Source organism: Salmo trutta, unplaced genomic scaffold, assembly GCF_901001165.1.
Source record: "Salmo trutta unplaced genomic scaffold, fSalTru1.1, whole genome shotgun sequence".
Lineage (NCBI taxonomy): Eukaryota > Metazoa > Chordata > Actinopteri > Salmoniformes > Salmonidae > Salmo > Salmo trutta.
Genome location: NW_021822266.1, coordinates 343,151 through 355,650, shown reverse-complemented (window position 1 = coordinate 355,650; position 12,500 = coordinate 343,151). Strand labels below are relative to the sequence as shown.

General features: G+C 42.1%; 1 protein-coding gene across 1 annotated transcript in view; it reads right to left on the bottom strand.

The window, feature by feature from the left end:
• The window catches only part of LOC115181500 (xylosyltransferase 1), a 46,728-nt gene that overhangs the window by 30,729 nt on the left and 3,499 nt on the right, over positions 1–12,500 (bottom strand). Inside the window, exon 2 of the mRNA XM_029743417.1 lies at positions 3,378–3,975. Coding sequence (XP_029599277.1) covers positions 3,378–3,975 — 598 coding nt within the window. The remainder of the gene's footprint in view (positions 1–3,377; positions 3,976–12,500) is intronic.

Sequence of the window (12,500 nt, the reverse complement as noted above, 5' to 3'; positions counted from 1 at the left end):
TGAGTTTCAAAAGAAAGTTATTTGTTTCTGGACATTTTGAGCCTGTAATCGAACCCACAAATGCTGATGCTCCAGATACTCAACATAATTGAAAAAGGGTTTTCTAATGATCAATTATCCTTTTAAAATGATGAACTTGGATTAGCTAACACAACGTGCCATTGGAACACAGGCCTATGCAGATATTCCATTAAAAATCAGCTGTTTCCAGCTACAATAGTCATTTACAACATTTAAAAAAATATATTTTACTAGGCTAAGAACAAATTGTTATTTACAATAACAGCCTAGGAACAGTGTGTTAATGGCCTTGTCCAGAATGACAGATTTTTACCTTGTCAGCTCGGGGATTTGATCTTGCAACCTTTCGGTTACTAGTCCAACGCTCTAACCACTAGGCTACCTGCCGCCCCGTGAAGACATTAACAATGTCTACACTGTATTTCTGATCAATTTGATGTTATTTTAATGGACAAAAAAACACTTTTCTTTCAAAAACAAGGACATTTCTAAGTGACCCCAAACTTTTGAACGGTAATGTACTTTTTGATTGTACATGTTATATTTTGTAATAACTCATTGTTTCCAGGTAATGTCTTTCTAGTACAGTACCTTCAGAAAGTATTCACACCCCTTGACTTTTACCACATTTTGTTGTGTTACAGCCTGAATATAAAATGTATTAAATAGAGATTTTGTGTCACTGATCTACACACAACACCCCATCATGTCAAAGTGGAATTATGTTTTTAGAAATGTTGTATATATTTATTAAAAATGAAAAGCTGAAATGTCTTGAGTCAATAAGTATTCAAGCCTTTTGTTCTGGCAAACCTACATCAGTTCAGGAGTGCTTAACAAGTCACATAATAACATTTTACATTTTTAATAAGTTGCATGAATTCACTCTGACTGCAATACTATGTGTTTAACATGATTTTTAAATGACCACCTCATCTCTGTACCCCACACATACAATTATCTACAAGTCTAATCATAATCAGAATCCCACGCTCTAAGTATAAAAGCAAAGCTTGCTTTTCTATAATAAAAAGCTTGAAAAAGGTAGTGGAATGGAGTAATGTCTTAGTGTGGGGTGGGAGGAATGTAATATACTCCCTTGTACGCGGTACAAATCACACTATTGTCAGAGCACCTCCTGGAAGAATATGAATTAGGCTGTTTGAGAAGGTTTGATTCCTAAGCAACCTGCCTACACATTGTTGGAAGAACAATACACAAATATAGCTGCTGTAGTAGGTCAAAGCTTTGTGCTGGAAAACCTTGGTAGTGCATGGATGTGAATTTCCTTTCTTTTTCGGGTTCAGACCAAAGCTTCTCACTTTAAAGAATATAGATACACTGACTGTACAAAACATTAGGAACACCTCTCTAATATTGAGTTGCACCCCCGTTTGCCCTCAGAACAGCCTCAATTCATCAGGAAATGGACTCTACAAAGTGTTGAAAGTGTTCCACAGGGATGCTGGCCCATGTTGACTCCAATGCTTCCCACAGTTGTATCAAGTTGGCTGGATGTCCTTTGGGTGGTGGACCACTCTTGATACACACAGGAAACTGTTGAGCGTGAAAACCCAGCAGCGTTGCAGTTCTTGACACAAACTGGTGCGCCTGGCACCTACTACCCTACCCCGTTCAAAGGCACTTAAATCTGTTGTCTTGCTCATTCACCCTCTGAATGGCACACATACACTATCCTTGTCTCAATTGTCTCAAGGCTTAAAAATCATTCTTTAACCCGTCTCCTCCCCTTCATCTACACTGATTGAAGTGGATTTAACAAGTGACATCAATAAGGGATCATAGCTTTGACCTGGATTCATTCCTAATGTTCTATCCACTCAGTGTATATCCCCTCTGTAAATGGTACATTCCCCCTGTAATCAGCCTCTACTCCAGAGTTGTATGTTTTATGTTTATTGCTCTGATATTGTCTATTCTGTTTGACGTCTGTGTGGACTTGTGTCTGTGTTCTGTTTGCATATTGTCTATTACTGGCAGCACCTTCTCACCAAGGCAGCACCTTGTCACTAAGGCAGCCCCTTCTCACTGAGGCAGCCCCTTCTCACTTATGCAGCACCTTCTCACTGAGGCATCACCTTCTCACTGAGGCAGCACCTTCTCACTGAGGCATCACCTTCTCACTGAGGCATCACCTTCTCACTGAGGCAGCACTTTCTCACTGAGGCAGCACTTTCTCACTGAGGCAGCACTTTCTCACTGAGGCAGCACTTTCTCACTGAGGCAGCACTTTCTCACTGAGGCAGCCCCTTCTCACTGAGGCAGCACTTTCTCACTAAGGCAGTCCCTTCTCACTAAGGCAGCACCTTCTCACTAAGGCAGCCCCTTCTCACTAAGGCAGTCCCTTCTCACTAAGGCAGTCCCTTCTCACTAAGGCAGCACCTTCTCACTAAGGCAGCCCCTTCTCACTAAGGCAGTCCCTTCTCACTAAGGCAGCCCCTTCTCACTAAGGCAGTCCCTTGTCACTAAGGCAGCCCCTTCTCACTAAGGCAGCCCCTTCTCACTAAGGCAGCACCTTCTCACTAAGGCAGCCCCTTCTCACTAAGGCAGCACCTTCTCACTAAGGCAGCCCCTTCTCACTAAGGCAGTCCCTTCTCACTAAGGCAGTCCCTTCTCACTAAGGCAGCACCTTCTCACTAAGGCAGCCCCTTCTCACTAAGGCAGTCCCTTCTCACTAAGGCAGCCCCTTCTCACTAAGGCAGTCCCTTGTCACTAAGGCAGCCCCTTCTCACTAAGGCAGTCCCTTCTCACTAAGGCAGCACCTTCTCACTAAGGCAGCCCCTTCTCACTAAGGCAGTCCCTTCTCACTAAGGCAGCCCCTTCTCACTAAGGCAGTCCCTTGTCACTAAGGCAGTCCCTTCTCACTAAGGCAGGCCCTTCTCACTGAGGCAGCCCCTTCTCACTGAGGCAGCCCCTTCTCACTGAGGCAGCACCTTGTCACTAAGGCAGCCCCTTCTCACTAAGGCAGCCCCTTCTCACTAAGGCAGTCCCTTGTCACTAAGGCAGCCCCTTCTCACTAAGGCAGCCCCTTCTCACTAAGGCAGCCCCTTCTCACTAAGGCAGCCCCTTCTCACTGAGGCAGCACCTTGTCACTAAGGCAGCCCCTTCTCACTAAGGCAGCCCCTTCTCACTAAGGCAGCCCCTTGTCACTAAGGCAGCCCCTTCTCACTAAGGCAGCCCCTTGTCACTAAGGCAGGCCCTTCTCACTAAGGCACATTCCCGGTGTACTTGGGGAATAGGTGATTATGATATAGTGCACTACTTTTAACCAGGAGCCGTAGGTCTCTATATAGGTAATATGGTGCCATTTGGGATGCATTCACTATGAGACTCACCTTCTATGGTGCAGTATCGAGGGACGGTCTCCGGCATCAGTGTCCTCTCCTTGTGTCTGCAGTACACCTCAGCTATCTGCTGACGACACTCCCTGGTCTTGGCTCTTGACAGAGCCGAGATGGCCTCCTTCCCACTGATCTCACACTGGTGCTTCTCCCTCCGCTGCCCCCGCACAGGAGCCGCAGTCACCAACTTCCTGGGTTGGTGATGTCGCTGATGCTGATTGGATGTTTTGATGGAGGGAGAGGGGGAAGGTCTAGCGGGTTTAGTGGACAGCTGGGAGTGAGGTTTGGGTCGTTTGTATGCGTGGCTATCTTTAAGTCCCACTCCTCTGGGCTGCTGTGGAGAAAGAGTGTACTGCTGAATAACCTTGTTGACCTCATTGGGCAAGGCTTTTCCCAGAATGCCTTGCCTTAGGGCCTTGTCCGGTTTGTGTTTGGCGGCGTTTCCTGCCATTCGCTGGCGCTGAGACAGTGACTGCGCCCCGAGGTTGCTGTTGCTGTCAACAAAAGTGTCAAAGTCTTTGGGGACCGAGTTCTCATTGTTGTTACTATCCAGGAGGACTTTCTCCTTGGGCCGCCAGGAGTGGTAGCCCTCCTGGAGGAGAGAGAGAGAAGGAGTAAAGGGAGGGAGAGGGGAGGGGAGAGAGGGGGAGGAGGGAGAGAGAGAGTCAGTCAGTGTAACAATAGGAAAAGAGAGTATACTGAGTTCTGTAGGACAGAGACACAGAGAGAATGAGCACTGCACACTGCCCTATCCCATCTGGACAAGAGGAATGCCTATGTGAGAATGCTGTTCATTGACTACAGCTCAGCATTCAACACCGTAGTGCCCTCTAAGCTCATCATTAAGCTTGAGGCCCTGGGTCTCAACCCCGCCCTGTGCAATTGGGTTCTGGACTTCCTGACGGGCCGCACCCAGGTGGTGAAGGTAGGAAACAACATCTCCACTTTGCTGACCCTCAACACTGAGGCCCTATTAGGGTACTTGCTCAGCTCCCTCCTGTACTCCCTGTTCACCCATGACTGCGTGGCCAGGCACGCCTCCCACTGTGAGGGGTTCAGATCACAGACAGGCAATAATATTAAAAAGTATTTAGATAAAGAATAAAAAAAACAGCAAATCAACAGTAAATAATTTAATGAAATAAGAAGTCTAATTGTTCTGTCTGTCCCGTTTCCCCCCTTCTCTTTAGGTGCCCCCCATTCCCACTCCCCCTCACCTCTCCCTGGCTGTCTGTCTGTCTGTTTTTCTGGCAGGCTGTCTGTCGGTCTGTCTGTCTATCTGCTTGGCTGTCTGTCTGTCTGTCTGTTTTTCTGGCAGGCAGGCTGTCTGTCGGTCTGTCTGTCTATCTGCTTGGCTGTCTGTCTGTCTGTCTGCCTGGCTATCTATGTGTCTGTCTGTCTGCCTGCCTGCCTGCCTATCTATCTATGTGTCTGTCTGTCTGTCCTTGTGTGTGTATCTGTGTCATGTGATCAAGCATGGAGAACGCTGTCACTCATAAGATATGTCTGGGACTCTGACACAGGGGTTACAGTGTGTGTGTGTGTGTGTGTGTGTGTGTGTGTCAGTAGCAGTGCTATATGATCTGGTCCTGGTATTCCATGTACACAGACCAGCTCTGCCCTTTCCAGGTATATCAATCTAGTTCTGTACTTAGGAATGAAAGGTTCCCTCTGCCCACAAATAAACATGCATTTTTATTTTTTTTATCTAGGCAAGTTAGTTAAGAACAAATTCTTATTTTCAATGACAACCTAGGAACAGTGGGTTAACTGCCTTGTTTAGGGGCAGAACGACAGATTTTTACCTTGTCAGCTCAGGGATTCGATCTTGCAACCTTTCGGTTTACAAGTCCAACGCTCTAACCATTAGACTACCTGCGGCCCCAATGCAGTATACAGACACAGTATAGACAGTCTTCAGAATACTGTACAGACACGTCAACGTCCACACACACAGGGCTGTGTGAATCTTGTCTCGGCAGGCTATTTCTGGTGGTACTAGAAAAGAGATCCGGTCCAACATTCTGATAAACTATCTTTACTGCTGTACCACCTGCTACAATCATATCACACACGCACACATGGACACGGATACACACACACACACACACACACACACACACACAAATGGGGGTAACTCAATATTAGGAAGGTGTCCTTAATGTTTTGTACACTCAGTGTATATTACTAAAGTACATTTGAGATCTGATCAAACTGACCAAGCAGAGAGGTTAAAGAAAACGTTAGCTAGCTAGCTGATAGCAGAGAGGTTAAAGAAAACGTTAGCTAGCTGATAGCAGAGAGGTTAAAGAAAACGTTAGCTAGCTAGCTGGTAGCATCCAGATGAGGCTAATACAGACTCAACTCTGGGTCAAGGCCAAATTGATATTACATTGTGATATTACAACGCTAGATATTACAGAGTGAGAAACTCAAGCTATAGGAAGAGGTCCAGAATAGAGAGGGTGTTATCTCTAGTTATCTCTAACGATTAGAGAGATTTACTATCTCATTGTGACACGCCTGAGAATATAATACAATATGACAAACTCAGAAATAAAATGTTCTGTTGCTATCAGATGTAAATGAGAAACTTCACTTTGTTCTGGGAGAGATTTCTCTGTCTGTCTACCTCTCTCTTTCTCCTCTCTCTCTCTCTCTCTCTCTCTCTATACTCTACTGAACTGAACTATAGTCTACTGAACTATCCTCTACTGTACTATCCTCTACTGAACTGAACTATCCTCTACTGAACTATCCTCTACTGAACTATCCTCTACTGAACTGAACTATCCTCTACTGAACTGAACTATCGTCTACTGAACTATCCTCTACTGAACTGAACTATCCTCTACTGAACTATGTTCTACTGTACTGAACTATCCTCTACTGAACTATCCTCTACTGAACTGAACTATCCTCTACTGAACTATCCTCTACTGAACTGAACTATCCTCTACTGAACTGAACTATCCTCTACTGAACTATCCTCCACTGAACTATCCTCTACTGAACTGAACTATCCTCTACTGAACTGAACTATCCTCTACTGAACTATCCTCTACTGAACTGAACTATCCTCTACTGAACTGAACTATCCTCTACTGAACTATCCTCTACTGAACTATCCTCTACTGAACTATCCTCTACTGAACTGAACTATCCTCTACTGAACTATCCTCTACTGAACTGAACTATCCTCTACTGAACTGAACTATCCTCTACTGAACTATCCTCTACTGAACTGAACTATCCTCTACTGTACTAAACTATCCTCTACTGAACTGAACTATCCTCTACTGTACTGAACTATCCTCTACTGAACTGAACTATCCTCTACTAAACTATCCTCTACTGAACTGAACTATCCTCTACTGAACTATCCTCTACTGAACTATCCTCTACTGAACTATCCTCTACTGAACTATCCTCTACTGAACTGAACTATCCTCTACTGAACTGAACTATCCTCTACTGAACTGAACTATCCTCTACTGAACTGAACTATCCTCTACTGAACTGAACTATCCTCTACTGAACTATCCTCTACTGAACTGAACTATCCTCTACTGAACTATCTTGTACTGTACTGAACTATCCTCTACTGAACTGAACTATCCTCTACTGAACTATCCTATCCTGTACTGTACTGAACTATCCTCAACTTCAGTGGTTCCCAACTGTTTTTCAGTTACTGTAACACCAAGTAAATATGGCTCTGTCCAGACTTCCCTTGAAGTACCCCCTCATGTGCATTTTACCAGTAGGCCTATGGTCTGATGAGTCTTCTCAAGTACCCACTGTGGATAGGCCAAGTACCCCTGGTTGGGAAACACTGCTCTACTGTACTGTACTCTACCGAACTATACTCTACTATTCTGCTCTCTACTGAACTGTACTGTTCTGTTCTGTACTCTACTGAACTGTACTGCTCTGTACTCGACTGAGCTCTACTGTTCTGTACTCTACTGTTCTGTATTCTACTGAACTCTAGTTGTTCTGTACTCTACTGTTCTGTATTCTACTGTACTCTAGTTGTTCTGTACTCTACTGTTCTGTACTCTACTGAGCTCTACTGTTCTGTACTCTACTGTTCTGTATTCTACTGTACTCTAGTTGTTCTGTACTCTACTGTTCTGTACTCTACTGAACTCTACTGTTCTGTACTCTACTGTTCTGTATTCTACTGTACTCTAGTTGTTCTGTACTCTACTGTTCTGTACTCTACTGAGCTCTACTGTTCTGTACTCTACTGTTCTGTATTCTACTGTACTCTAGTTGTTCTGTACTCTACTGTTCTGTACTCTACTGAACTCTACTGTTCTGTACTCTACTGAGCTCTACTGTTCTGTACTCTACTGAGCTCTACTGTGCTGAACTCTACTGAACTCTACTGTTCTGTACTCTACTGAACTCTAGTTGTGCTGAACTCTACTGAACTCTACTGTTCTGCTCTCTACTGAACTGTACTGTTCTGTTCCTTACTCTACTGAACTCTACTGTTCTGTACTCTACTGAACTCTACTGTGCTGTACTCTACTGTTCTGTACTCTACTGTACTCTAGTTGTTCTGTACTCTACTGTTCTGTACTCTACTGAGCTCTACTGTTCTGTACTCTACTGTTCTCTAGTTGTTCTGTACTCTACTGTACTGTACTCTACTGAGCTCTACTGTACTCTACTGTACTCTAGTTGTTCTGTACTCTACTGTACTGTACTTTAATGTCCAAACTTGTGAAATATAGACGTCTATGATTGGTTCAGATTTGGTCAGGGCCGGACCAACCAAATTTGGTCTTGTTTGGTGGCAGAGCTCATTCAAAAACATAACCAGTGTGTAGAATAATACCCAACTATGCAAAGAGGAGCATATTGGTCATTTAGGATGCATCCCCATGAAGAGAACGACATCTATATCCATAATTTTGCATTTCTGTAGAGTACAGCTCAGGGAGCCATGATGAAATTCCCTTACCAAAATTCTGTTACCGGGTGTAAATCCACTTCACTTACTGCAGATCAATAACTAAAAGAGAGTTTTTTAAATGTGTGTGTGTGTGTGTGTGTGTGTGTGTGTGTTCCTCAGAGACAGCAGTGAATGAATGTGAGAGTTGTGTTATGGACCAACCAGCTTGGACTAACGTAAACAAATGCTCTACCTTGCGGTCACCATACCTTCCTATGCTGGGAGGGAACACGTACACACACACACACACACACACACACACACACACACACACACACACACACACACACACACACACACACACACACACACACACACATACACACATATACATACATACACACACACAAAAACAGAGGTGGCATTGTGTGTGTGTGTGTGTGTGTGTGTGTGTGTGTGTGTGTGTGTGTGTGTGTGTGTGTGTGTGTGTGTGTGTGTGTGTGTGTGTGTGTGTGTGTGTGTGTGTGTGTGTGTTTATTTTCCCTGTGTTACAGTGGCAGCTTTGACTGAACCAGGTACCGGGACACACACACACTGCTCTGCTGGGTAACACACTCGCTACACGCAGCAACACAGGCTATCTACACCACTTGAAACTCAATACGAGAATACAAATAAAATTAAATCATTGATAATGGGTGGGAGGGTGCTGGTTATTTAAAAAAATGTAAATAATAATTAACCATTCCACCACCCCCCTCTTCGGAGGATAAATATCTGTTTTTTTTTTTACAGCTTTTCTGATACATATACATACATTTTACTAACCACTAGGCGGCAGGTAGTCTAGTGGTTAGAGCGTTGGACTTGTAAAACGAAAGGTTGCAAGGTTGAATCCTCAAGCTGACAAGGTACAAATCTGTCGTTCTGCCCCTGAACAAGGCAGTTAACCCACTGTTCCTAGGCCATCATTGTAAATAACAATTTGTTCTTAACTGACTTGTCTAGTAAAATAAAAAATATATACATTTCACATACATGGTAGTTTTATATAAAGCAGTGACATAACAATAATACATTACCAAACATAAGCTCTTTAATCCCACCCCTCAGCCTCTCTCAGCCCATCCCACCTATCACCATAGACCACCCTCGTTTGGTTTCCATGTGCCATATATCTTGTAATTGTGATGTTTTACAAAATGTTTTAACCTTTCTAATCGAATCCACAGATTGTGAGCTAAAGATGAAAACCTTTCCTACCAGTAGTATTGTATTATTTATTGACTGACTATGGCTTTCCAAATCGCCCAGCACTGCTATTTGTAAGGTTAGTTTTAAGTGCAGTTTTTAACCATTCCTGAACCTGTGACCAGAAACAAGCTACATATATATAATACCAGAATAAATGATCTATCTGGGCAATACCAGAATAAATGATCTATTGATTCTGTCTCTTCACAACAAAACCTACAGAGCTGAGATTGTTGTATGCCCCATATCTTTAGAATTCTGTTGGTGGCAAGAATTGTATATAATCATTTAAATTGAAAAACTCCAAGTGTTGAATAAAGTGTAGTTTTTTGTACCAGTTCATAACCATGTGCAATGGAATTGGTACATCGAAAATCTCTATTTTGCACCTGTAAGGAGCAGCTGGTCAACATTTTTGTCCTCAGATATGGTATATTTTTCAGTTATGTTCAGTTTTTCAGATATGGTATTTTTTTTGCCAGTTCCTTTCAGTCAATTTGTATCTTTAACATATGGCAGGCAAAAAATATCCCTACCTTCTCCCTTTCCCACTTGCCTCCTCCATTTTTGTGGTAGTGCTGCAATCAGTTGGCTGTAAATTTGGATTGAGCAGATATTCCCATATATTTTCGATAACTGCATATGTGACATAACTCCTCCATTTCTATTCATAATATCTTTAATAAATATAATACCGTTTAAAAAAAAATCCATAAAGATAATTTTTTATTAAATCAATATATTTGAGTTTAACAATAAAATGTGTTGTAATATCTTTTCTGGAGGATAAAACTGAAATTGTAACCAGCTTTGTATGGCTTGTTTAAGAAAGGGTGATACTTTAAACAAAATATAATTTTCAATTAGTCGGAAATGAGAAGGTGTAATCTGTATGAAGGCAAAAAAGCCATTTTTGAACAAAGGATGAGCCTTTCTTAATAATCTACTGGAGAACCATTTTGGGTTTAAGTATAACTTATGTATGAGTGAAGCTTTTAGTGAGAGGTTTAAAGCTTTAATATTTAATAATTTTAGCCCCCCCAAACTCATATTCATTATATAACTAGGCACGTTTAATTTTGTCTGGTTTAGCATTCCAAATAAAATGAGTCATCTGGAGTAGGCAGTGCCATTAGTAAGTAAGTAAATGGTGATAGGACCAAAGAATAAATCAATGTGATGTTTCCATAAATAGACAAGTATTTACCTCTCCAACGTTCTATTGAAATGAATTGTGGTAAGTTCATTTATATTTTTTGAGATGTAAATACCAAGTACATCTACTTCCCCATCTGCCCATTTTATTGGTAAACTACAATGTAGTGTAAACACTGTGTTTTTTAACGATCCCAATACTTAATATGGTACACTTGTCATAATTAGGTTTTAATACAGAGAGGCTAGAAAAGTGATCAAGATATTCAATGAGACAGGGATCCAGATTGAGGATTTAAGAAAAAACTAGAGTCATTGGCATACATTGACACTTTTGTTTTTATCCCCTGGATTGATGTTGACCCCTTGATGTTCTTGTTGGATCTCATTTTAATAGCTAGCATTTCAATGGCCATAATAAACAGATATGGAGACAACGGACAGCCTTGTTTTACTCCTCTTAAAAGCTCAATACTTTCTGAGAAGTAACCATTATTTACTATTTTACATTTGGGGTTGCTGTACATAACTTTAACCCATTGTATAAGAGATTCACCAAAATTAAAGTAATCCAGGCATTTACATATCAATTCTAGTCGTACTTTATCAAACGCCTTTTCAAAATCTGCTATGAAGCCCTGACCTGGCATCTTCGATGTTTCATAATGTTCAATTGTTTCAAGTAATTGTCGTATATTATCTAAAAAATGTAGTCCATGTAAAAAATCTGTCTATCACCGATCCTCCACCAAATTTCATCACCGATCCTCCACCAAATTTCACAGCGGGTGCGAGACCTGGAGAGGCATACAAGCCACAATGTCTCACACCCACTGTGAAATTTGGTGGAGGATCGGTGATGATCTGGGGGTGCTTCAGTGAGGCTGGAATCGGGCAGATTTGTCTTTGTGAAGGACACATGAATCAAGCCACATACAAGGTTGTCCTGGAAGAAAACTTGCTTCCTTCTGCTCTGACACTGTTCCCCAACTCTGAGGATTGGTTATTCCAGCAGGACAATGCTCCATGCCACACAGCCAGGTCAATCAAGGTGTGGATGGAGGACCTCCAGATCAAGACCCTGTCATGGCCAGCCCAATCTCCAGACCTGAACCCCATTGTAGCTGGAGGACCACCAGACCCTGTCATGGCCAGCCCAATCTCCAGACCTGAACCCCATTGTAGCTGGAGGACCACCAGACCCTGTCATGGCCAGCCCAATCTCCAGACCTGAACCCCATTGAAAACCTCTGGAATGTGATTAAGAGGAAGATGGATGGTCACAAGCAATCAAACAAAGCCGAGCGGCTTGAATTTTTAAGCCAGGAGTTACATAAAGTCACCCAACATCAATGTGAAAGACTGGTGGAGAGCATGCCAAGATGCATGAAAGCTGTGATTGAAAATCAGGGTTATTCCACCAAATATTGATTTCTGAACTCTTCCTAAGTTAAAACATTAGTATTGTGTTGTTTAAAAATGAATATGAACTTATTTTCTTTGAATTATTCGAGGTCTAACAACACTGCATCTTTTTAGTTATTTTGACCAGTTGTCATTCTCTGCAAATAAATGCTCTAATTGACAATATTTTTGGTTTGGAATTTAGGAGAAATGTTGTCAGTAGTTTATAGAATAAAACAAAAATGTTCATTTTACCCAAACACATACCTATAAATAGTAAAACCAGAAAAACTGATCATTTGCAGTGGTCTCTTAATTTTTTCCAGAGCTGTATGTATGGCAATAATGGACATTATCTATGTATATATATATGGTAATATTGGACATTATCTATTTAT